The sequence below is a fragment of the Papio anubis genome, chromosome 9 (genome assembly GCF_008728515.1).
Source record: "Papio anubis isolate 15944 chromosome 9, Panubis1.0, whole genome shotgun sequence".
NCBI classification, from domain to species: domain Eukaryota; kingdom Metazoa; phylum Chordata; class Mammalia; order Primates; family Cercopithecidae; genus Papio; species Papio anubis.
In genome coordinates this window covers 48,756,546-48,783,671 of record NC_044984.1, presented here as the reverse complement: position 1 = coordinate 48,783,671, position 27,126 = coordinate 48,756,546, and the positions used below count along the sequence as shown (strand labels likewise).

Here is a 27,126-nt window from a genome sequence, read left to right as displayed (position 1 = left end):
AGCTCTCATCCCGAGGCCGGCGGGCGAGCGAATTAACAGAATTCCCGGTATAAACTTTTAAAAATAGTATCAGTTTTATTAAATATTCGAGAACGGACCCAGAGGTTGGATTTATACAGGAGGGTAACACGAGGGGATTTATTTATTTATTTATTTTATCCTACTGGCTAAACAAACGTCATTCACTTTTTTTCTCTCTTTTTGTAATTTTCCCTCTTTTTTTTTTCCTTTTTGAAATGGAATAGGAACACTGACGGTGCTAAACATAAATATAAATACAGAGACCACAAATACAGCTAAAAATATTCACACAGAAACGGTCACAGTTTGTAAAATGCCATAATGACCCCCAGGATTCTTTAAATACAATTTGGCTGGGCTGGGCATTTGCTGGGGCAGAGGGGCTGGGCAGGGACCGTGGGGAGGCCCTGGGGGTTGGTGTGGAGCCAAGGCGCGCCCTCCTTGGGCCTCTGGCCCTCCCCGGCTGCCAAGCCGGGCCCTGAGACCCGAAGCAGAGGCCCCAGGCCCGGGTGCCGGCCCTCCGCACGGGGTGCGGGGGTGGGGGCGTCGAGGGAGTTGGGGGAGCCAAGTCCTCACTTGGAGGGCAATCTGTAGAGTCTGAGTTCAGGATCCGAGTCCCCAAGGCCTGGACGGGGAAAGGGGCCTGCAGACAAGCCGCGAAGGAGCTAGCAAGGGAGCGAGGAGGAGGAGGCGCGTGGTGAAAGAGAGTTGTGCGGTGAGGGAGGGGGTCCAGAGCTGACTTTCAGGTCCACGTTTGGCTCCCTAATTTTGTTTTAGGGAATCAAAACACATCAATTGTGCCAGTGATAAATACAGAGTGTGTGATTAGGGGAGAGTTGGGGGGGGGAGCGAGGGAGAAAGGGAGAGAGGGGTGGCAGGGACAGTCCTAGTCACTCTTTCTGCTTCTCCTCTTCTGTTTCTTCTCGCTTTTCCTCTTTTCCGCCCAGGCTGTCGGCGGTGGCCCCTCCGCCGCCCCCCGAGAGAGTGGACGTGAGATTGGATTCTTTTTTCCATTTCATCCGGCGGTTCTGGAACCAGATTTTGATCTGTCGCTCGGTCAGGCAAAGCGCGTTGGCGATCTCGATGCGCCGGCGCCGCGTTAGGTAGCGATTGAAGTGAAATTCCTTCTCCAGTTCCAGGGTCTGGTACCGCGAGTAGATCTGGCGGCCGCGCCTCCGGTCCGCTCCGTAGCCGACCCCTAAAGATCCGGGCACAAAACACACTAAAAGCAATCAGCAAGGCGTCCTCTGCAGACTATTTCGCCTAGCAAAGTCCTGACCCTCCCAACCTGGCCAGCAGCTCGCAGCCCCATTAGGGCTCTAGCCTTTTCCCGTTTGCCCTGCCCCACCCCCACTGGGGGTACAGCCAGGACCCCAACTTCGTTCAGACCTCCCATAGGTGGGACGTGTGTGTCCCAAAGAAAGGTGTGTGGGGTGGGTGGGGGGGCGGGGCAAAATGCAAACGGAAAGCTGCAAGTCTAAAAGCTGATTTTTGAAAAATCCCAGATAATGGGGATGAGGGCCCCCTTTCTCAAGGACTGGGCTCCACCATCTCCCCAAGTATCCTAGTTTCTTGGAAACTTCTCCCCACTTCTCTGCCTCTCCTCTCCCCCTCCCTTCTCCTCAGACTGATTCCGCTTTGGGGGGCTCCCCCATCTTCTGCTCCCTCCCTTCATCCCCTGCCCTGTTCCTGCCCCCTCAGCTTGTCTTGGAGACCTCCAATCCGTCAGGGGCCAAGGGGGCCAGGCTCCTGCAAGCGAGCGGGAGGCAAGCTGAGGGGGCAGAAGAGGGGGCCCTGTCTCGGCAAGGAGACGAGCGTGATTGTTTTTATGGGGCCATAAAAAACTCTCTCCGCCCGTTCTTCTAGGGAAGCCGGTCATAAAGCCAGTTCAGTTTATTTAATTTATATCTCGGAGCTGTAAAACTCACCACTGTGCGAATTCATTCGCTGCATCCAGGGGTAAATCTGGATACTGGCTTTCTGGTCCTGGGGCGCAGTCCTGCCCTGCTCAGAACTAAAATCCTGAGCGATTGAGGTCTGTGTGTTATGTCCTAAGGTGTTTTGTCTGCAGTTTGAGAGCATGTCTTTCTCCTGGTAAAAGGAATTAGATCCATAGTCATACGGCCCCCGGCTGGAACTGAACACGACATTCTCCTGTGGCGAATAAAAGGGAGTCGAGTAGATCCGGTTCTGGGCAACGGCTGCTCCATAGGTCGAGAAATGCCTCACTGGATCATAGGCGGTGGAATTGAGGGCGACGTTGGGGAGGACGTCCTGGCCCCCGGCGAGGTGGCAGGATAAGGAAGGGTTAGTGAAGTAGGAATTCATCCCTTTGCCTTTACCTGGTCGGGCTATGATTTCTTTAATATTTATTTCTGTCTCCAGTTTGTACTCGGAACTAGATGGTTATAGGGACGGCTCCAATCCAGGACAGACAAAATGACAAAGTCAGCTGACCCCCTCCCAGCCAATGGCAAGCCAGATGTCAAGAAGGGGGAAAAAAATCGCTTCTGCTTCTGTTGATTCCCTAGTTGAGACTAAGTGTGTGCTTTGAAAGTAAGACTTGGATTTCTTTTAAAAATATGTATGTAGGGGAACTGGTTTGGTGGTGAAAGAGGGGTGCACTTCCCTGAGCAACGCCTTGGGACTTAGGTAAGGAGAGCTGTACTCCCAGGAAATCTCTTAGCCCCAGTTAACTTTGCTGTGCTGTGGCTAGAGCCAGGGCTAGATAAATCCCTGTATTTTCAATCTGGTTTCATCTTTTATATCTGCCCCCTTGTAAAATTACATCCTGATTTCTCCATTGGAGGAAGGAGGAACTCCCTCCCAGCACAGGAGGGAGTCCCCAGAAATCCTGCAGGAAATCCTGGTTTGACACTCCATGGAGTGAGTCCCATCACTAAACTAGTATTTTTTTCTCCAATAATTAAAAAAAAATCAAAAGTAGAAAGAAATTTCATAAAACCTGTTCCCCTGAGTAAGTAGAGTGTGGCTGAGAGTCTTGAATGTAGGAGGGATGTGGGGAACAACTAGGTCTAAAGGGGCAAGACTTCAGGGTACAGTGGCAGAGCTGAAGTGGGCAAACGGGCCACGCATCTGCTCTCCTTTGCTTCCTGGTTTCCTTCTGCCTCCTCCTCAGGACCCCTCTTTTGGGAAAACTCTTCCAGCATTTCTGCCTAAAAGGGCAAATGTATAAAAATGCAATAGAAAAAGGAGAAAAAAGAAGTAAAATGTAGGGAGGTGGCACCAGAGGGGGAGAGACAGAGAGAGAGAGAGAGAGAGAGAGAGAGAGAGAGAGAGAGAGAGAAAGGAAGAACGAAAACTCTGAGAATCTTTCTAGAGACATCAACTCCTGTTTATGTTGGTGAGAATTTATGATTTGGAGCCAGTGAGGGCCGGTGGGGTAATTCACATAGGATCCAGCCAGAAAGAGAAGGCTGGTGGGGCTCTGATGGACAGTTGGCTTCCTGCAAGCTCAAGCCCCTGCCTTGGTCAGAAGCCCCTGCCCCCTCCAGACTCAGGGCACCGCCAGTGGAGGCGCCCCTGGACCTGAGCTATGAGGCTTGGAGACTTCAGAAAGGGGTTCTAAGGAGCTCTCACCCAAGTGCCATCACCCCTGGTGGGGATGGGCCTCTCAGCAGCCTCAACCCCCATTTTTTCCCCCATCTTGAGGCTAAAAAAAAAAAAAAAGGAAGAGATGGTTACGAAAAGGCCGCTGAATCTGAGGCTTCTGAGAGAGCCGCAGTAGGCGAACTGAAACAGCGGAAAGTGTGCAGATGGGGGTTTTCTCCTGATTAGTCCAAACTTAATTTGATATCGTGATATAGGCTGAAAATGCTTTGAGTTGACAAAGAGGGGTAGTGGGGAGTGTGCAGGGAGCAGTGAAAGCTCATATTCTCCCCCACCCCCACCATTTTTGGGTGAGTTGGGGGGGGAAACTGGTTATAACAAGAACCCGGATGTCGCGGGATTTTATGATCTTTTCCTTCTGTGTAACAAAGCGGAGTAATCAATGGGTAGCAATAAAGCCATAAACGGGACTATGCTGAGAAAAAAACTCGTTTATTCATCTTCTGTAACGTTAAGGTTTCCCTGGAGTGTCGCTAGGAGGGAAAAATAAAGTTTCGAACCCAAAAGCAGACAGTGTGCAGGAGCTGGTGGAGACAACACGTTAGTTAATACATGAACCTCGTTAGGGGGTTGAAGAGTCTTCCTGTCAGACAATATGTGTTGGTTTTTAAAAATACAGCCCCAATCCCATAGAAAGGACAGAAATTTGTCGGTATTTGGAAGGGAAGGGGAAAGACTCCTATAATTATAAAGGTTCCTCCTCCTAGACCACACTTTCTTCTCACCAAGGAAATGAAGGGGAAAGGGTAGAGGAGGATTTTTAAATTAAGAAAAAAATTTTTTAGATGAGTTATCTCGTTTTGGGGTGACTTGGCAGGTACACAAACATAGACACCAATGTGAGTTGCTTTTTGCCCTATAATCCAGCTGTCCTCAAATTCATGGCATGCCTGAGCAGAGGTTTCTAACAGCTGGCTGAGGTTTTAGGCCCCCTGGAGGGCAAGAGGTGGGGGAGAGACAACAAGGCAGGAGTACTCTGGGGGCTGAGCTAGGGAACAAGTCAGTGCACCCCTGGACACAAGTAGCCTCTCTCAGAGTTCCCAGCCTCCTTTCTGCCCTGAGGGTAATGGTGTAACAAGTAGAAGAGGCCGGAAGAGAGAGCAACTCCGTCCCCCCCACCCCGGTTTCAGAGAGAGAGAGATTGCTAGAGGAATAAATCATGTCAGATATTTCCTTCAAGATATTAAATTGTTGCAATGTACAACAAATTGAATGATGGAAGATAGGATGTCTTAATGAGGTTTCGCTTTCAGTGAGTGTTGATTTTCTATGTATTTAAAAATCTCTTTTATGTCTGGGTGGGGGAGGGAAGGACCTTGGAAGAAAGAAGGGGGTTCCGGGGCAGCATGGACTACAGCCCCCAGCAAGGATGCCTAGGTTTCCTTGAGCCCCTCCTCAACCATGTCTGGAGAGGAAAGGGGCCCCAAAGTTGGGGAGATTCTCTATTGGGGCCTAAAGGCGGTGGGCTCAGGGGGATTGGCGACCTGAGAAGCAGAATGTGAGCCTCAGCCCCGGAAAGTTAAGTGTTTTATGACGTTCCTAAACAGAGGGCAGAGACTGAAAGGTCTCGCCAATTTATAATGAACAGAAACCAGCTGCTGGGTGAAAAAGGCAGAAATGCTGGAAGGGGGAGAGAAGGGGAAACAGAAATACAAATAAATTCCTCCACTGCTTAAAAACTTTTGGCAAAATTAATTTTCAACACACTCCCCTCCATTACCTTTCATTCCTGAGGAAAGAAGCCCTCTTCTTTCTCTTAGATCTTTAATTATGTAGCTGAAATTTGCTGAAAGGATTCGCTCCAAGGGGGGAGAGCAGGTCGGATGAGCCCGATCTTCCCTCCATTGGATTATATTTTCCTTTTCCCATTTCATGTTAATTTTATTTTATTTTATTTTTTTTTGGCAAAAGAATGGCTGTCTATAGGGGGAAAGTTAGGACTTAGAGTTTTCTAAATATATTTATATTTTCCTGTTAAATTTGTCTGAAAACAATTACGGAAACTCATCAGCAGAAGCAAGAACAGATGTTTTATTAAAACTGCAGTTGTGCTCTGTAAATATGCACAAGTCTTGGGAAGGAGGGGAGAGAACTTGTTCTTTGTTTCTATAAAACGAGCCTAGAGAAATCAGAGAACACTACCCCCCCCCCAACTCCATCAGGCTTGCAGGTCTCCTTGCTGCTGCTCTGGCCCCTTGGCCTCCCAAATCAGGCATTCGGAAGGGGCTTGGTGTCAAGAGCAGATTTTCACTTTCAGAGAGGCTTTAATTAGTGGATTCAAAAACAGAATTCAAAAAACACACAAAAAGAATACAGGGGAAAAGTTGCCACTTGCTTCTCCAGTCCTCCCCAGTGCAAAACACATGCTTTTGATAGCGCTAATTACAGGAGAGAAATTTACTGCCTGCGCCTTGGACCTGAGTGGGGTGCAGTCACTGGCCTGGAGTCCCCAAGGATAAGGGTGGCATTGCAGCCTGGGCACTTGGGAATTTCCCTAGGCAAGTTAAAAGCTACCACTCCAGCCTTACTCCGCTTTAGGCCAGGGAAAGCCTGGGGGCCTGTGAGCTTTGAACTGGGGAAAGGGTGGGTGGGACTGGACCCAGCCTGAAGAGGTTCGTAGGCAGGCCTCACCTTGCTGACTTTTGCGTTCCACTCAGCTCTGGGAAATATATTAATTTCTTAGGGAGGGATATTTGAAGTGAACGGGATGAGATCTGGAATTTTTATTAGGGGACAATATTTTCCAGAGGTCCTCCTGAGTTGTGTTCTCTCTGTTTCCTCTCTCTCCCCAGATCCCCCAACTCTGCGCGGATGTTTGTGACTCACCCACCCTCGCACACAGATACACATACTCCGTTCCTGGCTGCTGCGCCGCAACTACAGCTCGGTGCCTGCGGAGGCTGCTCAGGGACCCAAGCACTGGAGCCGCAGGACTCAGTGCTCCGCCTCAGCGCTTGGCCTGGGTGCTCAGCTGCCTGGACGCGACCGTAGCTGCCCGACCCTGCCCCCACCACCCCCAATTCTCACTTTTCTGAGCACGAGAAGAGCGGTTGCCCCGCCGGCCCCTTTTGTGCCACTGGACGAGGGTTAAAATCCCTGTTACGGAGAAAGCCGAGTTTCAGTAATTGCTCAGCTCCCCTCACAATCACACTATTTGGTTAAGGCTTTGCTGTTCTAGAGTGACTGCTTAGTTGGCCCGATTGGTCTATTATTAGACTTTTTTATTTAGAAATTAAAAATAAATTCTACTCCAAATGCCTGGTGTTTTGTGTATAAATAAGCTCCTTTGATCTCCATGGAACTCCTAGTCAAAGGATCAGATCGCAAAGACAGCCTCCTGGTCTGCCAGAGAACCTGAATGCAGGGAATGCTGCTTGGGAACACTAAAGCATGGCTCACCTAAGGGGCTTCAGTTTCCCATAGATATGATGGGGGAAGCTGTCTGAACACATACCTGCCCCCCCTACACACACCACATTCCAAAAAGGAACACTCCTCCTTTCAAAGTTTAGGCATGGAGAGAAGTGAAATTTGACACATCTAACGCAGAAATTGATTCCATTTTGGGGTGCTAATATTTTGGGGACAGGGCCCGGGCTGACCAGTTGAAGGGAGCTGGGGAATCAGCAGGGAGGAGGAAAGGAGGAAGAGGCCAGATTGAGCATGTTAAGCTGCTGAGAACTGCCCCCAAATACCTCCGAGGCCTGCGCTGGTGACTCCTCTTTTAAGCTGAGGTTGAGAGGCTACCCGAGCTACTTTTGCTTTATTGCAATTAAAAGGAGAAGAAAGGTATATGGAGGGGCTCTGCTAACTCATGTCACATTTCCTCTCCCTCTTTCTTTCCAGATTTCTGCCTGACCTTTCCTAACCAGCACTTCACTTATTGCTGCTACCATCAGCAGACACAAACTCTCACAACGGCATTTGTTTGGCTTCTCAATTCACTTCTCTGACTTAAGGTTAACGTAAAATAGGTCCCAAACATCTCTACCCCATCACGCTCAACCCTGAGCCCCCTTCCAGCTCCATCTGGAAAAAATCATTTCTGGCTTTTTGGGGGCTGGCGCCCAAGCCTCCCACCTCTATTCCAAGCAGCTGAGTATCAGCTCAGGAGGGGGCTTGGGGAGAGCCTGGGGACATAGCTCTCTGAGCTGGGAATGGGGAGAAAGCTTAGACGCCTAGGGACACTTGAGGGGGACAAAGCAAGTGGCCCTGCTTGGCCCAGGAGAAAAATTAAAATCCAGAATATCCAGAATATTTTCAGCCCCCAGAATAGGGCCTCAAGAGGATGTCCCATGAAGAAGAAGCCACAATAGGGGATGTGCTGCTCTGCACTGGGTCAAGGGATCCCCAGCCTCCTGGCTTCTTCTATACCCCTCCACATGAAGCATTGCTTGGACCTATTTGAGAGGTTCATGAGAATTATAAAATTCAAGAACTCGGTATTTATGACGTCACAGTGAGTTGTCATATAGAAATTGTAAATGTCCTACCAGTTATACATAGCAGGAGTTTTGTGTGTGGGTTCCCGCCCTCCCTTCATGTTTTTTTCCTTTCCCCCTTTTTCTCCCCCTGGTCTAGCTTCTCCTGCTTGAAAATAAAATGTTGTTATGTTCTGGAACAATAAGCCAACAATAAAACAGCATCCTCATTTCCCTATAAATAATTTTATCCTTTATTGTTTGCAGATCTGAAAGAACCATTTAATCTGTGCTGGCAAAAACAGAGACAGAGAGAGACTGGGAGGGGAAAATTAATTTTAGAAACGAGAATATTACTTACTTGAATGATACTCTTTTAAATTTAATAGCCAGGAGCAAAATTAAAGGCCAAAAGCCAACTATCTGACTCTACACCTGGCAAGACTGGAAACATATAGGATCTTTAGCAAAGGGGCAATTTAATTTTGTAGGATTTGCTTAAATTCACTGCAATTTTGGGGGGCTGAGGAGAAGGGAGTGTGGGAGGAGAATGACATGCTATATCTAGCTTTATGAATCCACTAGCATTACTCTGATTTAAAACCCAACAACCCGGTCTCAGGGAAACTCCTGCAAAAAGAAGTGGGGTAGTGGGGGACTGGGTTGACGGGGGTGGGCTCAACTTTCTCAGTGAGTGTGGCCCCCTTAACCAAGTGGTTACCAGGGAAAGGAAGAAAAGCCTAGGCAAGGGACGGGCTGCTCAGAAGTCTCTCCACCACAGGGACACCCGGAGGTTTATGGTGTCCCCATAATTCCCCTGACCCTATAAACAGCTGCCCTGTTTTAAGACTATTTCTGCTGCTTCCCCTCAGAAAGGGAGAGTGCAGGAGCTTGTGAGGGCAGGAGGGGGTTGCTGGAAAGGGGAGGGAGCTCGGGGATAGCACTGTACTTTGTTCTCCTGGGCGAGTTCGCTGGTTTGGCGGGGTTCTGACGCAGGGTGGCAGCAGACAAAACAAGTAAACAACTCACAGACACAATAAACAGGAGCGGCAGCGGCACCATGGCAGAGGCCATGGGCTGGGCGAGGGGCACAATCCTGAGGTAATGTCACCCCAGTGCCCGGGGTAAGCAAGGCCCAGAAAGCCTAAGGCTGCCCTCCGTGAAGGGTGGAAGAAAGCTGCACATCTCTTGGTGCAGCCTGTCTGGACAAGAGTCTTGGGAGGAACCCGATCACCTAGAGAGTGGCGGAAAACCCCTCCAGCCCCACTCTGGTCCCTGCTTTCTTTTTTGGGATTTTCCACTGACATTGATATTTCCCCTCTGCTCTGTCTTTTTGTGTCTCTGGAAGGGAAAAAGGCTGGGAAAGAAGGCCCATTAATTCTCAGCCTCGGTAGCCCATACTCAGTGCTCTAGGCCACAGGCGGCGGTCCCAGCGTCCTCTCCCATGCTGCTCGGACCAGTCTTCTCCCTGACCAGGTCTCGCCCTGGCTCAGATATTGACGAGGATTAAAATGCAGTTCATCCAGCAACCAGATCTGGGTATTTGGGGGACCTTGGAGAACTCCCAATCCACCACCATGGATGCAGGCAAATTGGGCTGGGGCGGGGTGAGTGGCCGGCTGGGGCAAGCAGGGGGAGAAACATATTCACTGCATCCCTACCCCTTCTGGTTTGCCTTTTCCACCAGCTTCTCCAAGCACCCTGGCCAGCAGCCGCCCCAGACCACTGTCTAGAGGCCACCTTATTAACCACTCTTATCCCTTCATTGCCCCAGGGAGGCTTCCAGTGCCAGGTCCCTGTCTACTCAGAACTGCTTGCAGACCCACCACGCCCGTGAAAAGAGTCCCGCAGAACTCAATTTCAAGACAACTGGTCTCCCTTGTAAAATACTTTGTAAGTTGGGAGAGTGTGCTAGAAGGTGTGGAGAGAAAGCAGAAGGGATTTAGTATTTCCCCAGTCCAGCTGCTTAGGCAACAAAAGCAATAAAGTCTGAGAAAGCCTTTATGGCATCCATTGGTTACTGGAACCTGCATACTCCGATTCCAGTGCACACATATTTCCAGCAGAGCATGCACAGAGGGCCTGCTCAGTGCACCCGGTGCCTCCATGAGCCCATTCTCATCTAGTGAGGGTTAACAAAATTTTGCATGCACATAAAATGGTGTTTGAGCGAATATAGGCATGGTAATATACAATTAACCACCAAGGAAATATGAGTCTGTATATATTCATGCATAAGCCTGAGTCTGTACATTTGAGCCTGTATATAATAAATACATAACACTCCCAAGCCTGGTTTCAGAACACAACAGCCAACCCAACAAGGTCGCCTTCTCTAAACAAGGTTGCATTCTGTCGGGATCACAACTGTCAGACCAGGGAGAGAAAGGGTTTGCTCTGCCCATTTCTCCTTAGCTAGGAACCCGCAGGTGAAATACAGCGGATGGCAGGGCTGACAAAGCCCCTTATAAGGAGAGCCGGCAGGCCTAAGGGTGCCCAAAGAGTGGGCTCAGAGCCGGAGGCTTCAAGGAATGTTGCCAGGCCCTGACCCACAGATTCAGTGTCTCTGCCTGGGGTGTGCAGAGTCCTTGAGCCAGATTCTATTCTCAGCCACCCTGGCTCTTATTAGATAATCACGGAAGGGCTATCCTGCAGTAAGGACCAGGTCAGCAGGGAATGTGGCCTGCAAGGAGGCTGAGAGCTGCCACTGGTGGATCCTCTTGTGCTTCTGTTTGAATGCCAGAGAAGGAGAGAAAGAAGGAGAAGGGAAAGAAAATCGAAAGTAACTGGGAAGCAGAGAGTTGGTGTTGGAGTCCACTGGGGTCCAGTTTATCCCCTGGCCAGGGTGGAAAATGAAAACAGAGGGCCGGTCGCTGCTGCTCTGCCTTCTCTCCTTGCCTCTGTCTTGTGAGGATGGGTCTAGGGGTGAGGGGCATAGGATGGGGGTGGGGGAGCTGCAGGGCTCTAGCCAGGAAGGAACAGAAAATCAATTAAAATATTATATAAAGACACCTCAGGATGGTGCTGTTAAGCGGCCAACCTCGAACTCTAGCACCCCCAAATCTCACTGTGGACACACTCAGGTCGTTCCAGGATTGAGATAAACACCCTAGCCTCGCCCAGGCCCGCCTCTCGGGTGGGAGGGGGCCCTTCTAATATTCCAGGTGAATCTCCACTGGCCTGAATGGCCTTCTCTGGAAAAGGTTTTCTTTCGGGGACGGACAAAGGACACTTGTGTTCCCACCCCCACCCCACCCCCATCAGCGGCCATCCACAGGGGCGGGGGCAGACAAAATACAGGCGAAAGAGAGAAATAGAGGCCTCACCGGTAGGCGATTCCCACATTACGCCAGGAGAAAAGCTCCCTTTTTCGGGCCTCTCGGGCCCCTCCAGTGTCCCACCGCACTCCCTTTGCCCTTTTCAGGTCCCACAGACTCCGGGTTCCCGCCTGCCGCAGGCTGGATCTCCGGGGCGTCAGCCCCTGGGCCGTGCCTGAGCGGCGGGAGAGCGCGCGGCAGCCGGAGCAGGCGGCGGGCTGGGCCCATTTGGGGAGAGCCAAGCGTTTTTCTCGATCGTAAACAAGGAACGCGAAATTAGCCCCTCGTCAGACGCCTCTGCCGACACACAAGTCCTACTGAGGGGGGGAGGGGGAGAGAAAATGCCATTTCTTCCCCCGGGAGAATACCTCAGAGGCCTTTATGTTGGCTGCGAAAGGGGAATTTTTGGGGGGGCAGAAAAGGAAGGGAAGGCGGTTGTGGGGGGAGGGGAGATAAAATTCACCGTCAGCTCGGGCCCAAGCGGTTTGATCTGAATGCAAACTGTATTTTAAAGAATGTGATAAAAACAGGTTTCTTCCCCCTCCCCCGGCCCCCCACAGGCGACGGGTCAGGGTTTAAACAGGAAATCGTGGAGCGATCCCCTCCCCCACTGGGACTTGGCGCAGAATCCCAGTCGCGCCTCTGGGAGAGGGTGGGGGTGGGGGGGTGTCTTGGCTTAGATTGAAGGTGAGTCTGGCCCCCAGGCTCTCTAGGACCTCGTCTGGAATATGCTCCCCCACGCCTCCGGGTGTGTCTGCCTGGGTGTGTAGGCGTTTGCGTGTGCGTCGCCCTTTATAAACAGAAATTCACACTTATAGGGGCCGCCTTGGAGCCTCGGACCCGGGCCGGGGTCATATATCAAACTGCAACACATTCAGGGCCATGTACATTTGGAAGAAATTAAGCCACTGTGTTATGAAACCATATGCGTCGGGTTAAGACTATACAACAGGCCATTAGCACCAATTATTAGAGAGATCCCGAGTGCCCAGGACTCTCCCGCCGCCCCAGGCTGACGCCCCTACCCCATAAGCCAGCAGCCCCCGGAATCCTCACTGCCTCCACAGCACCTAGGAGACCCTGCCAGGAGGACTGGGCCTGTCCCCGCCCAGCTTAGGGCCTTCCCCACCTCTGCCCTAGGCGGGGCAGGTCCTAGCCTAGAGCAGCCATGCGTGGCGAGCGGGCATCCCGGTCCAGTGGGCATCCCGGCTGGGATGGCAGCGGTTGGGGGTGAGGCGCGCCGGACCCGGGAAGGGAAAGCCGGTAGGCCTCTTTCTCCAAGCACAAGATGGCTTTTGAGTACTGCATCCCCCACCCCCACCCTCCACCCTCTACCCAACGCAGGGCACCTCCCACCCTTCCATCCGCTCGAGTGGGGGCGGGAGCAGGGGGTGGGCAGACGCTTTCCTCTCGGCTGACGCGCACCAGCCACCAGCCTCCCCCCTAATTGCCAATTAACAGGCCCCGCCGGCAGCCTAGATGCGCCCGCTTCCTGCTCGGCGGCCCGGCCCTGGGCCCACACTGCGCATGTGTGAGCTCTAGGAGTCGCGCTTTCTGGGAGGGAGGAGGCTGCCAGACAGGGAGGGGACGCTGGAAAGTTTGTTTGGGGGTTGGGGGGCTGACTTTGCTTAGGGGGCAATGGGTACAGCCTCTAGGTTCTCTCTCCCGCCTGGAGCTTGAGCTTCCAGTTCTCCTCCGACCCAGTTCCATTAGCCGAGACCCGAAGATCTATAATAAGCAGGTACTGACACAGTGGGCAGTAAAAGCTGGCGCCCTAGACCGCCAGCTTGAGCCCCACAGGTGCTGTTCCCTTGCCCCTCCACCCCCAACTTGGCACACAGTGACAACAGGACAACACAATCGCCCCACTACCAGTTACCAGTATTCCAGTTTAACCCCATTTCTCTCCCACCCCCTACTTTTCCTCCCCATTACTACCTACGCGCCCACCCTCTCGCCATCCTCCTCTACTCCCTAACCAAGACAAGCCGCTGCTGTCCTTATCTTGAAACCGCCACCCAGCTACGGACCATTAGTTACATATTTGAACCAATAAGGAAACACTTACCGAGCGCTGCTGTCACTCTCCCTCTCTCCCTCTCTCTCTGCCTCTCTCTCTCCCACTCTTTCTCGTCTTCCCTCATTCTTTGCCGCGGCCGAGCCTGTCTCAGCTCCACACACACACATATACTTTATATAAATTCAAAAATAAAAATAATTATAATCATCCAAAAGCCAAACAAAATTAAGGAGAGTTGCAAGAAGGGGGCAGGAGACAGAGCCTGGGAGAGGGGAGGGGCGGAGGCATCTGCAGCTCCCTAGCTCAACTCCTGCTCCTGCATTCCTCCTGCCCCTTGGGGGCCAGAGGGTCGGGAAGGGAGAGAGAGATGCCCTCAACTTCTGTCTCTCCCCTCCCGTCCCCACCCTCCGCAGCTGCCCCCAGCTTCGGCAACTCCACCTGGGAAGAAAAAAAAATTAAATGGAGGGAAAATAATTATTAATCAGATTAATTAAAAAAAAACTGCTAATGAAGGGAGCGCCCAGCGCAGGTTTCCCTGGCAATGGTTAGGCTCTTACAGGGAGGACTGTTCTGCGGAGCGCTCGGAACGGACAAACCACAATAAAAAGTTCACGTTCATGGATGGAATCCACATGACTTCTTGTGGCCAATCCAACTTGTGAGTCGATCGTAAACTTTTATTACTCAGCTGTAAATTTTCTGCAAACAACCGGGAATGCGATGCATTTGTGTAGCGTGTGCAAATGGGCGCCGCGGTCGCCATGTTTACCCAATTCTCTCGTAGAGGGAGCATCCCCGGACCCCCCCCCCCCCCCTACCCCCCCCCCCCGCCCACTCCCCACGGGCCGGGCTGCTGCAGGCGAGCGCGGAAAGAGCTGAGGGCGGACGCCCAGACGAAAGAAAGCTTCAAGCACGGAGGGTCGGTTGCTTCTCCTGGCTTGCCGAGTTTTAAATATTGTCCTTAATAAATGGGGGCATTAAGGTTGGATCAGGGGGAATTCAAAGCTTTGCAAAGATTTGTGGCCTTGAGGCAGTGATGGCTGGTGAGTTGCAGGGATTGAAAGGGTGCCTCCCTACCCCTTCCTTTTTTTTTTTTTTTTTTTTGGAAGAGAACAACATCCCGTCTATGGGGTACCCCTGAAAACCCCTACTCCACCCTAGACAGGAATAGTAGTCTAAGACCACTGGCAACCATCCAACCAAACCTGACCTGGAGTGGTCTGAAGAACCTAGGGGACTAGACCTACCCTGGGCAATCCTGCAGTTTAGCAGGAGAGGTGAGAATTGGGGGCAACTTCTAGGACCCTCAAAACGACCCTCATCCCGGGGTCCCTTTCTTAGAGAGAAAAACATTTTTCCCCAAGACCATCCTTAGTTTCACTTCCCAGTTCAAATGGTGGCTTACTTGGAATCTTTTTACAATTAAAAATAAAATTAAGCCCAAGATCTTGGTCTCTACTTCCTTTTTGGGGGGAGGGGTGCAAGGCAGTAAGCCTTTTAGATTGCCCACACCCACCTGCCTTTCTCAGAAAAATTTTCTGATTCAGTGTCTGGGCAGCTGGGATGTACTACCAAGGCCTGAAAAAATAACCTTTTACTGCCCTGAATTCCACCTTCTGTGCTAAAATTTCGAGCAGCCTGTTTTTCCAGACCCATAATTTTGAAGGTGAATCCAGAATAAATTCCCCCATAGAGACTATTTGCCGGGGGAGGGGTTGCAGCCAGGTCACTCTCCCCACGGGCTAGAGATTTGAAGGCCAGCAGCTCTCCACTTGGTCCCGCATCAAGCTGGCATGGGAATCTCAATGGCTGGGTGCCTCTCCCCGGACCAAGAGGGGATACCTCATGCCTTCCCCAAACTTCCTCCATAGTAAGCAAAACAGTTCCCTAGGCCGGATGCAGGGACCTCGTTTCTTTTTACAAACCCACCCATAAATTTTATAACAGGTAGTTAAAAATTACGACAAGGAAGCGCTGGCCCAGCTTTTCACAATGGGCAGCAGGGAGAATGGGACGGCGCTGCGGGCAGCTCACCGGAAATTTCACTTCTAGACTGTGGCACAACCTGTCCTGAGTTCTCCCTAATTGGGGCGGGGTAACTTTCCCAGCCAGCAGGCAGTCACTGGGGCATCTTATCTGGGGAAGATAAGACTGGGGAGACCAAACCACTTGCCTATCCGAGGGTCCCTCAAAGAGCCCTTCAGGACGCTCGCTACCTCTCTCACCCACCCCCAGATCTCTTGCAGGTCCGCACCTTCCTTTGCTTACAAAATGAGGGAGTGGGGAAGAAAAAAAATTTAATGCAGAGAAACGAATTTGCCCCCCAACTTAATAGCTGCATTTTTCTATCTCTACGGTTGAGATTAGAATAATAAATTCAAGGAGCAATGAGCGAGATGCTTCAACTCAGCATTCTGAAAGATACTATTTTTCACAAATCACAAATAGCTTTCGGAAGCCACTTTGATTGGCTAATAAAAAAGTAAAGAATGGGAGAGAAAGTCCTATCTGCAGCAGCCGAATGGTCCTCATTCCGGTAATGGGACGGCGGGAGCATTTGGGAGGACGCGATTCTAAAGAGAGCGCATCCCGCTCACAATTATGTTCCCCCATAAAACGGGTTTTTACCTCCTTTTCTTTACAAACGAGAAAACAGAGGCTGTGGGCAGGAGGGGTAGGGGAGAGGGTACTTCATGAGGCGGTGGCTGGGGCTCCCTCGGCTTAGCTCTCCCCATGCCTGGCATCTCGAGTAAAGCCGGGCGCCAGACGCACCCCGCCCTCCGACGCGCCGGGCTTGGGGCCACGGACATTGCTGAGCAGGACAAGGGATGAATGGGACATTTGGTGTGGAGAAAAGGTGGCGAGGCCCTTCGGAGCCATTTAATGCTGGGTTCATCCCACTAGGCTACTGGGCCGGATATTTTTATTAACAGCAATCATAATTCCACGTTTAAAAACGAAACGGAACCTCGGCCGTCCCTCGGAGTATGGAGGACACGCCTGTGGGAAGGCCCGAGGTCGGAGCGAAATGCTCTTTTTTCTGGCCTCCCTGGTGGGTAGCCGGTGTTTCCCACTGAGAACAGGGTTACCTGGCTGGTGCCGCTGCTCACAGCGGGGACCCCGGGTTAGGGTAGATTTCTCGGAGCTCCTATTCAAAGCTGCCCCAGCCGCCTACAGCGTGTGCTTCCAATTCACAGCCTTTCTTGGGCTGCAGGAGTCCCCTGTGAAGGAAGTCCAACTCAATTCTGTACTCAGGCCAGATTTGCAGGCCAGATTTGCGTGGGGGCCAGTGACTGGGACCCCGGTGAAATTACACAAAACAAGAGTTGGCCTGGGCCTAGGTCTGGGAAAATCATTGACCAGGAGCTAGATAGATGAGGGGTAGGGAGGAGGGGTGGGGGGAGAGAGAGAGAGAGAGAGAGAGAGGTGGGAGAAGAAGAAGCAGAAGCAGAAGCAGAAGCAGAAGAAGAAGAAGAAGAAGAAGAAGGAGGAGGAGGAGGAGGAGGAGGAGGAAGAGGAGGATGGAGAAGAGAAGAGAAGAGAAGAGGAAAGAAAGAAAATCTGGCCTCAAAAATATTTCAGCCTTTGGGGGTCTGGTTTTTAAGACCAGAAGATCCCTCCCCTCCCTTTTCCCCTCTCCTGACTGAGTCAGAAGACTTGTATCTCTGGAATTTGGGATTATTTGACGAGAATCTTATTGGCATAAACAGAATTTTTAAGTCTAGGACTCTCCAGAGAGAAGTGAGAGACCCTTCTACCCTCTGGGTCCCTGAGCCTTCAATTCTTCATTTTGGGGAATGAAGATACCAGTAAAGATTCCCTCGTACCCCGCTGTGGCTGGGGTGGCAGGCTGTCCACTCAGCAGGCCCATCCTCCAGGCAAATGGCCCACACTATGGGGGCTGGGTAACCTGCCCAATTGTCAAGGTGAAGCAGGGAGTGGACTTTAAACAACCTGAACAGAAGTTGGAGTGCACACAAGCAGGCTGAATGACAGTGATGACAATCCTCCTGTACAGAGGATTGAATTTGAATTTCAGGATGTGGGCTCAGGCTTGTCACCTACAAGCTCACTTACTTTCCCCTTCCTTTCTCCTCTCCTTCAGGCTTAAGCGTCCTCATCCTCCATTCTTAGCATCTCCCATCTTCAGGCATCTTCAGGCAAGCCCTGCAGACAGGCCAGCCAGTTGCCTTGAGCCTCACACATTCCCACCTGGTTCACTATTCTAGTGCTGGGTGCTGGGTGCTAAGGTCTGGCCACAAGGGGCATGTGGAGATCAGAAGGAACCCCACTATCACACTCTCAGCCCCAGACCCTGGAAGAAAAAGTCATAGTTGCATAGGGCAGATTCTTTGTTTGGGCCCAGCCCAGGGCTGAGGAGGAGGAGGGTGGATGAGTGAGGAAATCTTTCTTCCCATTGGGATCCTGGCATCTGGAAACCCACTTTGTTTGGAGCCAAGATTCCCCCAAGGGCATACCTATAGACTCCTTCCTCTCTCAACCGATGGACTGTTCCTCTTCCTCTTCTCAATCCCTCACCCCTTTCACCTTCCCTCCCAGGCCAGCATGCTTTCTCAATTCCCAGGCTTCTCTCCACATGAGTTTCTCAACCCCAAAGCCAGAGCAGTGAAGGAGACCATTTCCAGAGAGCTAGACAGGGGGATAAGGAGGGAGACGGTAGAGAACGGGGAAGAGCTATGGAGAAAAAGCAAGTCATTCCAGCTTCTATTATTTTTCTTCTTTTTTTTTTTTTTTATTATGACTCACGTATACAATACAAAGTACTTGGACAAGGAACAGGGCTGTCAGGACACAAAATCTACATTCATAGCTGGACATAAAGACAAATGACAAAAAATTATTATTATAGATATATTTTTAACGTTTTTTTTCTTTCGAGCACGTTGCATAAACAGAGAATTCAAGACAGAGTTAACTATACATTCAGTGCAATTTAGTTCTACTCTACTGGGGTTAGAAGCACAATAAAAGCGCACAGGACCGGCGGGCTAGGCAGTCTCAGTTGTTGGGTTTTCTTAGTGAAATAAGCAGCAACAAACGACAACAAAACCGCATTACGAATACTCTCAAAGCAGGATTTCTTCCTATAGGTAGTGATAAAATACGCTGGAGGTTTCTTTCTTTCTTTTTTTGGTTTTTATTTTTTTCTCTTTTTTTCTCCTATAGCAGGATTTTAAAATTTTTCTCTTTTTCTTTTTCAAGATTATTGCAGGTTCCCTTTAGGTAGTATGTTAAAGATTTATTATTATTATCATTATTTTCATGATTATGGTGATTTCTGAGCACTAACACTAATGTAGCTCAGAGGAAGCCGGGCCCAACAGAACAGAAATCAAACAGCGAAGGAGAGGAAGGCATGGGCCCGAGTGACCATGGGATGGTTAGGTAGGATTTTAGAGGCGACTGCAGGCTCCTATCTACCCTTCTGGAAATGTGGGGAGGGGAGAGACCCACATCTCCTTCAGGTTTCCATCAGGTTCCTAGAGAAAGTCAAGGGGGTTTTTCTAAGCAGGGAGCCCTGGGGAGGGGGAGGGGATATTCCTTGCTTTTTTCCTTATTTCTTTACATTTGTCTTCCTTTCCTTCCTTTCCTTTCTTCATTTTTTTCTGTCCTTTCCTTTTTTAAAAAAGTACATCTAGTACACTAGCCTTAGCATAAAAACAAAACCACAAGTTCTCTTCTGCGTTTCAAGGGGGCTCCCCTCTAAAATAAATACCAGAGAAGCAGGGAGGTGGGAGTGTGGCAAGAGACAGACCCAGGAGCACAGAGGCCAGGTCTCAGACCTTAAAATCCAGGAACGACTCAGAAGGGTGGGGGCAGGGACAAGTGTGTGTGGGGCAAGGAGTGAGACAGAGAGTCCGAACTTTTTGCTGTGTCTTGGTCTCCCCCCTCCAGCCCCCAAACAAATAAAGAAAGGGGAAGTCCAAAGGTAATAAAACCAGAGCTGCAAGTATCTGACAGGTAGTTAGAGTTGTGAGTGTCATTCTATTCTCTATAAAAGCAAATGACAGTCGTAAACTTCTCAATTTATCTGCTACCATAAAACGAAACTTCAAGGGAGTTGCTAAGGGGGGGGGGTCTCTCTTTTTTGCTTAGTCCTTATTTTCTTCCTTTTCCTCCTCTTCTTTCTCCTCTTCCTCATTCCCTTCTTCCTCCACCTTCTCCTCATCTCGGGCTCCCGGCAGTTTATCCTTGTTGTTCTCCTTTTTCCACTTCATCCTTCGGTTCTGGAACCAGATCTTCACTTGTCTCTCGGTCAGTCCCAGGGCATGAGAGACTTCAATCCGACGCTTTCGTGTCAAATAAGGATTAAAGAGAAACTCCTTTTCTAGTTCCAAGGTCTGATACCGGCTGTAAGTTTGCCGTCCACTGCGCCTCCCCGGAGCTGGACAGAAGAAAACCCCAGTCTGGTTACATTTGGGTGGGGGCTCGGTTTTCCCTCGCCACTCTTCCTCCTCTAAACTCCCCTTTCTGATGTCCTGTCCTCAGTTCTCCTCCCCTCTATGGAAAAGGCTAGAGCAGAAGGCAGACAAGGGCAGGAAAGTTGGGGGATTGTTTTGGTTTGGCTTCACCTTGGGAGGTGGGGTGGGGGTGGGGACTGGGGTCTGTTTGGAAACTGGGGCCTTTCAGGGGCTGGGGGAGACCTGTAGAATCCCCCCCACTAGGCCTGTAATTCTAGGAAGTGGCCTTTGCAGCTTTGTTTACAAGTGCAGCATGGCATTTAGTGAGCAAGGCTGGGGACGGAGTGCTTCCAAAAGAAAGGAAAAAAAGCTGTGGGTAAAGAAGAGGGGCTCTGCCCACTGCCCTCTCCTTGTCTCTCTCTGCCTAATGCTTTTCCAATACGAAAAATAATTGATCTGCTGGAATGTATCACTGCTCCGCCTGATTGCTAACTGGAGACCAGCAAATAAATCATGGGCCATCCCCTCCGGAACTTGTCGCTTTATAGCTTCCCCCTGTACTTCGAAATTGGGCCATGAGGGGCCACCCTTGGAGGGGCTCATGACCTGAGCTACTCTGCAGGTCTCAGGGAGACCCCATAAGTCCCTTGAGTGGGGGGCTGGCTAGGGTTTTCTGGAGCTCAGGGACCCCTAATCTCCATGGCCCCTCTCCTTTTGAGCATTCTTTTTTCCCCCCTCCTGTCAGGCTCCCCTGTCTTCTCCCAACTGGGGGAAGTACAGAAAAGTTGGGGTAGTGGCCCTCAGGCTGTTTCTCTGCGAGGAGGCTGTGGGTGCCCTAGAGAGCCAGAGAGCCTGTCCTTTGAGTCTCACCACTCTCTGGCTAGGGTAGAGAAACAGGGGTCTCCCTTTGCCCCAAGACAGCCTGGCCACTGTCCTGGACTCCAGGCTCCCTGCCTCTGGAGAAACTGGTTCGTTCCAAAGGCTGACAATCTCAGGGTACTCAGGGTACCATTCCCAGCCACCTCCCCAACTTTGACTTTAGAGACGGGGAGTGGGAGAGTCAGAGAAAGACAGACAGACAGAGATGGAGAAAACGATTTTTAACCCTTTGTAGCCACACACCAGCTTTCCCCCACCTTCACCCCAATCCCCTAAATGTTCTAGGCACCCCATCCCTGCCCCGCCCCAGCGGAGCCTTCCCAACCTCGAGAAACCCACCCAGGCACGGGGGTGGGGCGGGAGAGACCCCAAAGCCAGGAGAAAAAGCGAGGGCAGACAAAAAGGAGGCGAGGGAGGGGGGAAAACCCCGGAGCGCGGGAGACCAAGGGGGAAAGAGAAAAGGCTTCTCACCGTGGGGTCTCATCCATGGAAACATGAGGCTGGGAGACGAGTTTTGATTTAAGTGGCCTTGTCCTTCGCTACTGTTAGTGTTGGCGGAGGATTTACAGTCGGGATATTGCACCACGCTCGCCTCTTGCTGAGCCCCATAAAGGGACTGTCTGGGGAGCGCCTCGTAGCCATAGAATTTGGAGGCGTCTCCGTGGCAGCTAAGCGAGCACGGGTTCTGCTGATAGCCTGAGTTGGAGATGCCGGAGGTGCCGTGGTGGAAGAAGTCTTGGACGTGGTGCGAAGCGTGCTGGAAGCCGGGCGCCGAGCCGCCGGGCCCGTACACCAGCGCATGGCTCCTGCCCACGCTCTGAGGGAACCGGCAGTCGTAATAGGCCGGTTCCAGGGACTCGCCGCCTTTGTATTTGGAGAACAGGGGGTTGACGAAGTAGGAGCTCATGCTGGGTACATGAAAACCCGCGGCCCCCTCCCCTCTGGCTCGCGACTACTCCGCCCGGTACCCCCGAAACTCCCCCTCCCCCCGGGACCAAACCCCAGGCCGGCTGGCTCCCCGGGACTGGGCTGGGCTGGTGGGCTGGGGGCTGGGCAGGTTGGGGGGCGCCTCGGTGCTGAGCTCGGCCGGCTCAGCAGAGCTCCCGGGTCTGGGGCGCGGGCGGCGGCAGCGGGCAGCGAGCGGGCGGCGGCGGCGACGGCGCTCCTCACTGTCGGTAGGTAGAGCTCGCGCTCTCTCACTTAGCTCTTTCCTTTAACAGCCCAGGCGAATTCCTCAGACTCCCGGCGGTGGCGGCGCTTACACGCGATTCGCGTTCATCAATCCACGACATGAAGACAGGCGAGAGAGAGAGAGAGAGAGAGAGAGAGAGAGAGAGAGAGAGAGAGAGAGAGGGTGGGGGTTGAGGGGTACGGGGCTGGGGGGACCTGGAGGAAGGGGAGGGGAGGAGAGGGGGAGGGATGGGGGTGTGTGGTGTGTGTAGGGGGCTGGTGAGCCAGCCCCAGCTAATGGCTGGGGCCAGCTTTTCCAGGGTACGAATTTAGATGTGAAGGTGCCTCTCGCCCCCAACCTCGCTTCTCTTTTCCTTCTTCTCAGAGAGAGAGAGATACCTGAGCCATCAGGTCAACCCAGGTTACCTCAACAGGTATAAGACCTCCAAGGGGATGAATACCTGCAAGCCAGAGCAGGGCCCCTAACCCAAAAGATGGGCTCCCTAGGGGGTCCCTAAGTCTGGAGACTTTGAGGAGGTACAAGCACACCATACCCCTAAATACTTCGGGCATCAGACCCTCCATCCCCTGGCCCCTCCCCAGGGTCCAAATCTGTTCTGTCTTCTTCCTTCGATCCCGGAGACTCTCTTGCTACCTGCTATGGGTAGAGGAGAGGGTCAGAGGCGGTGGGGCTGGGGAAAACTCCATATACCCAGTCAGGGCCACACTGCCCTTTCAGACACCAGCCCCTGCTGGAGCAGGAAACCCAGGCAATGGCCACAGGCTTGGCTAGGGGCTCTGAGAGCAAAGCTGCTTATGGAGACTAAAAGGAAAGGGCAGCTGGGTGTCCCTGGCTTCTAGTTGGGCTGATTCAGGACATTTCTTCTTAGGAGACTATTTGCATCTGAGTTGAAGGGGACTGGAGTAGGCCTCTTACTTGTCCCCACATACCTCCATGCCAGAGGAAATGCCAGCTCAGCCTGGTGGGGCCCCTGGCTTCACTGCAGCCCCCTCGTCCCCAGGCAGGCTGCCCAGGCCAGGATGTGGATGGAAACTGTCAACAGACACTCTTTAAATATTTATCCACACTTTCTCTGGAGGGTTCCCCCAACCCCAAGACTGAATACACTTAAGTTAATTCTAATGGATTAAAGAACCTCAGTCCATCAGCACCCTTCTCTGGCCATAAGTGTGTACAGTGATTTGGGCTTAACACAGATAGAGAGAAAAAGGGAGAAAGTGAGAATACATGTGTGTTGTGTGCATACAAATGAAAAAGATGAATAAGAATTATTTTTCCAGTCCTCTCCCTCACTAGTGTGTGAGGCTGTTACACCCAGGAAATCCTGGAGCACACTCAGGACACACACGCACTGTATGTGCTGCTTCTCACCCTGAGACACATCAAGTCCATGCTCAGTGTAAACTAGCACACACATGCCTGGAAGCATCCTTGCCACCTCATAGACACTGTACGCACATGTGCACACCCAGGCACACATGCACACATGCCTGACAAACACAGATGAATCTTTAGGTCTTTGCATTATGAAAACAAAATGCTACCTGTTTTTCTTCCACATCCTGGGGGTTTCAGGGTTGGATGAGGAAGGAGGTGGTTAGGCAACCAGATCTTTTCCTTCCTCATCCGGAGCCCAGCTCTGGAGATGGAAAAAGGAATGGCGGTTCAGGGCAGGATGGTTTAGAGAAAATGAACACCTCCCCCCACCCAACCCAGTCCCTCTATTATCTAACTAATTGCTGGGGAAATGGCCACTCTCTGTCAAATTCCCAAAGGAGATTCACTGGTGCAGGCTGCAAGAGCTCCTTCCAGGATCCCCTGCATTCGGGGAATCCCACCCCCATATCAGGAGCTGCCCAAACTCTTAGACACCCGGAACTCTGGCATTGGAGCAGAGGAGGGAAGGGTCAGAAGAGGGCTGTGCCAGGGCTGCAGGCCTCCCTAGGGTCCAGAACAGTGGGAGTCAGGACAGGGCGTCTCTACCCCTACCACAGCTCCCTTCAGCTTTGGTTCCAGTCCTGCCTTTTCTGAGCCTGCTCTTCGGGTGCTGCGATGAACAGAGTGGACTCTGGGCTCCCAGCATCTGGGTCACTGGAGACTGTCATAAATACTTTCTCTTCCCAGCCTGGAAAAAGGAGGCCCAGAGGGCTGGATCCGCTCTGGGGCCTGCGCCTTATCATTTAGGGGGTGAGGGGGGGGATATTTCGACATTTTATGGTCCAGCGAAAACCCTGCCAGAGAGCTATTCTTCCGGGCCTTTGTGTCTTGGAATGCGACTGTCCCGAGTGTGCCGCCACCGCCGCCTGCCCTAAGAGCCACCGGTCCCGCAACCCCTGGCCGGACTTGGTTTCCCCTTTTAGGGGTCCCTCGCCATTCTTTCATTTGTTTGTTTGCTTTCTTTTACACGTTATCTGGTTTATTTCGCTCCCCGAGCCTGGAAATAAAGGAACCGAAAGCAGCCATCCTCGCCGAGGCCGTCTCTGTCCCTCTCCCCGAGGCCTGCACCGCCCTCATAGGTACCACGGATTTATGTTCGTTTGTCCGGGTCATTCTGCCTGTTTGTGTTAATTACTCGCTGCCTGCTTTGCACTTATCTCCTCCACAAAGCGATTATTTTTGATGCCTGCCCTCCTGAGCCTTCTAAGTCTGCCGCCAGAGCGAGGGCCCATCTCCCGCTGCCACTCGCGAATTATTTACACCTCGCAGGTGAGAGGATTGATTTGCTGAGAGTCAGTGGGGCCGGGCCGGCCGAGGCGCAGGGCCTTCTCGCAGCGGCTGCGGGCCGGGCCTCAAATGTCAGTGCGGCCAGGGCGGCCCGGGGCACGGCCGCCTCTATCATTGAGCAACAGCGCCACCTCGCGTCCATTTGCTCCAATGCAGTCCGACTGGGAAAAAGCTAACAGAGGTCCCAGGCTTGCCCCAAAGGTGGGAAGTGGGAGGAAGGAATCTCCAGATGGGTGCGCAGGAGAGAGATTCCCGGGAAGGGAGTTGCCCCAGGACTGCTGTTCTTTTGTTTTCTAAGTTCTTGAAATAAAACCTTGTGAAAGGTTCCACACTGTTTTCTCTTTTTGTTACCCTCCCTTCTCCAATTAAGAGACTCTAAGCAAAGCAACTACCGCGATCTACCCCCATTCAGGAGCATTTCTGGGCTTGGAACATCTCCGCGAACGCGGATGCACGCTCCGAGGCTCCCACGACCGCCTGCCCGCGGCGCGCACCCTAAAGTCCTCGCTCCTCTTACCCTGATGCTGGCCCCGCACCGACTATTCCACCGCCTCCTGCAGGACTTTGGGGTGGGACTCTGACTTCTCCAGGCTGTTTGACCCCTGGTTTGTAGCCCATCCCTCTCGCGCGCGCGCTCTCCACCTCTCCCTCTCAGCCAGTGAGGTCCTGTTCTCCGTGGGCCATAGACAAAACATTCCTATAATCCGATTTCAAAGGAAAGAGTGTCCACCTTATTTAAACCATAAAACAATTAAGCCCAGACGTCTAGCCAGCTCCGCGCTGCTGTTTTGTTCGGCCCCATTCAAAACCCAGAACAGGGAGACAAACAGCGCCATAAAAGTGGCATTTCGGGGCTGCGGAAATGTACCTATCCGCTGCCTTCCCAAGTGGAACAACCTTTAGGGTTTTGTGATTCTGACAAAGGAGCAGAGGAGAGGTGGGAGGGAAAGATTAGGGGAAGAGGGCGTTTGCTAGCCCCTCTCTACCCCCAGCTTTCATTTCTTTCCCCAGATGCAAGTTGTGTTGTTGTTTTAATTCGTAAATGATAGCGAATAAAAAATGATTCCAATCCTGACCTGCAGGCTGGGCTGGGATTGAACAGTGGGCCGGGCCGGGTGGGCCTGCTCTGCATCCCATGATTTCCTCAGGGTCCTCCAAGCCCGCGGCCCTCCTTCCTGCCCGCAGTAAGGCCGCTCAGGCCGGCTGCAGGAAGCAGGCCGCGCTGATGGACGCTGAGGGGAGGCGACAGAGCCTGGGAGCAGGGGCGGGGTGGAAGCCCGGAAACGCCGCTCTCGGTCTGGAAGAGAAGCCCGCATCCAGGCGCTCCCGACCAGGGGAGAGAGGGGTGTCTTGGCCTCCACTGGGTGGGGAACAGGAGTCAGAGTTCCAGAACAGCAAAATGGCCAAAGAGAGGTGTGAGGAAGGAGAAAAACTATAGGCAAAGCACCTTTCAAATGGACCAAGAAAACAATGCTTCTGGAATTGGGCAGGCGGTCTCTTAAGCTCGAAAGAGGAGCTGGTGCTTCAGCGACTGCGAAGTCCCTTGCTGCGACTTGATTGCCCCCCACTATTATCGAAACAAAATTTTCACCCCTTCCTACCTTCCTCCAGTCACCGAAATTGGAGTTTTTAAATAGAAGGAGAGAGTAGGAGATTCAAATGATGGGGAAGGGGCTGGTCCCTACAAGTGTCTCACCATCCTGTAAGGTGATGCTACGGGGAGCAGCACATGGGCTGGGGTCTCTAATTATTTTTTTTTCACGGAGGTATCCCCCAAATATTCAGAGCGATATCCCGCACCTTTGGCAGAATGGGCAGCTTGAGATATTAAAGGGCTATATTTCAAACAGCCTGATTTTAATAGTTTCCAGATTGGGGGATTTCCGAGAAAGGGGGCGCTGGGCCGAGGCATACCCGCAGCTTGTGTCTGCTTCTGATTAGCAGATTAAAACTGCTGGTTCTAAGAAGGCGCTCTGGGGTGCAGTACAGCCGATCAGCCCCACTGGGCTGTTACACACACATCCCCACACCTTTGCGCTTGGGATCCCACAGCCACCAGGGAGCACCCACTCCTGACTAATCTCTGGCCAGCTTCCTTGGGCCTTGGGCACACCATCCCCCAGAAATGCTGCAGCTGCACAGCATGACCCAGTCACCCCTAGACAAACATTCAAACTAAATAACAGAGTAGGGGAGACAGAGATTGGGAAGAAAAGAACTAGGAGAAAGAGAGAAAGGAGCTGAGACTGCATTGAGAAGTAGAAACTACATCTAATTCTGATTGTATTGGCTTTGCCATCTTTCTCCTTCCTTCCTTTTTTCCTTTCTTCCTTTTCTTTCCTCTCTCCTTCCATGTCCCATCTCTTCTCTCTCACTCTCTGTTTTTCTTCTCTTTCTCCCACTGCAGTCCCCAGTGCCTGTCCTGCTCTCTGAGGCCTGCCTGGCCTTCGTACTAGTCGCACACCCCCTCCCAGCCTTTTTTCCCAGCCATCCCTGCAAG

The 27,126-nt window shown here is 51.9% G+C and overlaps 2 protein-coding genes across 5 annotated transcripts; both read right to left on the bottom strand.

The window, feature by feature from the left end:
* Positions 1–52: 52 nt before the first annotated feature.
* On the bottom strand, positions 53–25,817 carry HOXC6 (homeobox C6). 4 transcript variants are annotated; one of them, XM_021922471.2, is made up of 3 exons: positions 25,703–25,817; positions 1,950–2,295; positions 53–1,219 (listed from the first exon to the last, which is right to left on the bottom strand). In XM_021922471.2, exons 2-3 carry the CDS (start codon positions 2,101–2,103, stop codon positions 912–914), a joined length of 462 nt encoding a protein of 153 aa, XP_021778163.1. In that variant the 5' UTR covers positions 2,104–2,295; positions 25,703–25,817; the 3' UTR covers positions 53–911. The 4 variants fall into 4 exon arrangements, with proteins under 4 accessions (XP_021778163.1, XP_009179135.1, XP_009179137.1 ...); XM_009180871.4 differs by lacking the exon at positions 25,703–25,817 and adding an exon at positions 13,458–13,993; XM_009180873.2 differs by lacking the exon at positions 25,703–25,817 and adding an exon at positions 13,458–13,487 and having other exon boundaries at positions 1,950–2,175.
* Positions 18,565–22,057, bottom strand: HOXC8 (homeobox C8). Its single transcript, XM_021922472.2, has 2 exons — positions 21,182–22,057; positions 18,565–19,815 (listed from the first exon to the last, which is right to left on the bottom strand). The coding sequence occupies exons 1-2, from the start codon at positions 21,615–21,617 to the stop codon at positions 19,523–19,525; spliced, it is 729 nt and encodes a 242-aa protein (XP_021778164.1). The 5' UTR covers positions 21,618–22,057; the 3' UTR covers positions 18,565–19,522.
* Positions 25,818–27,126: the final 1,309 nt, after the last annotated feature.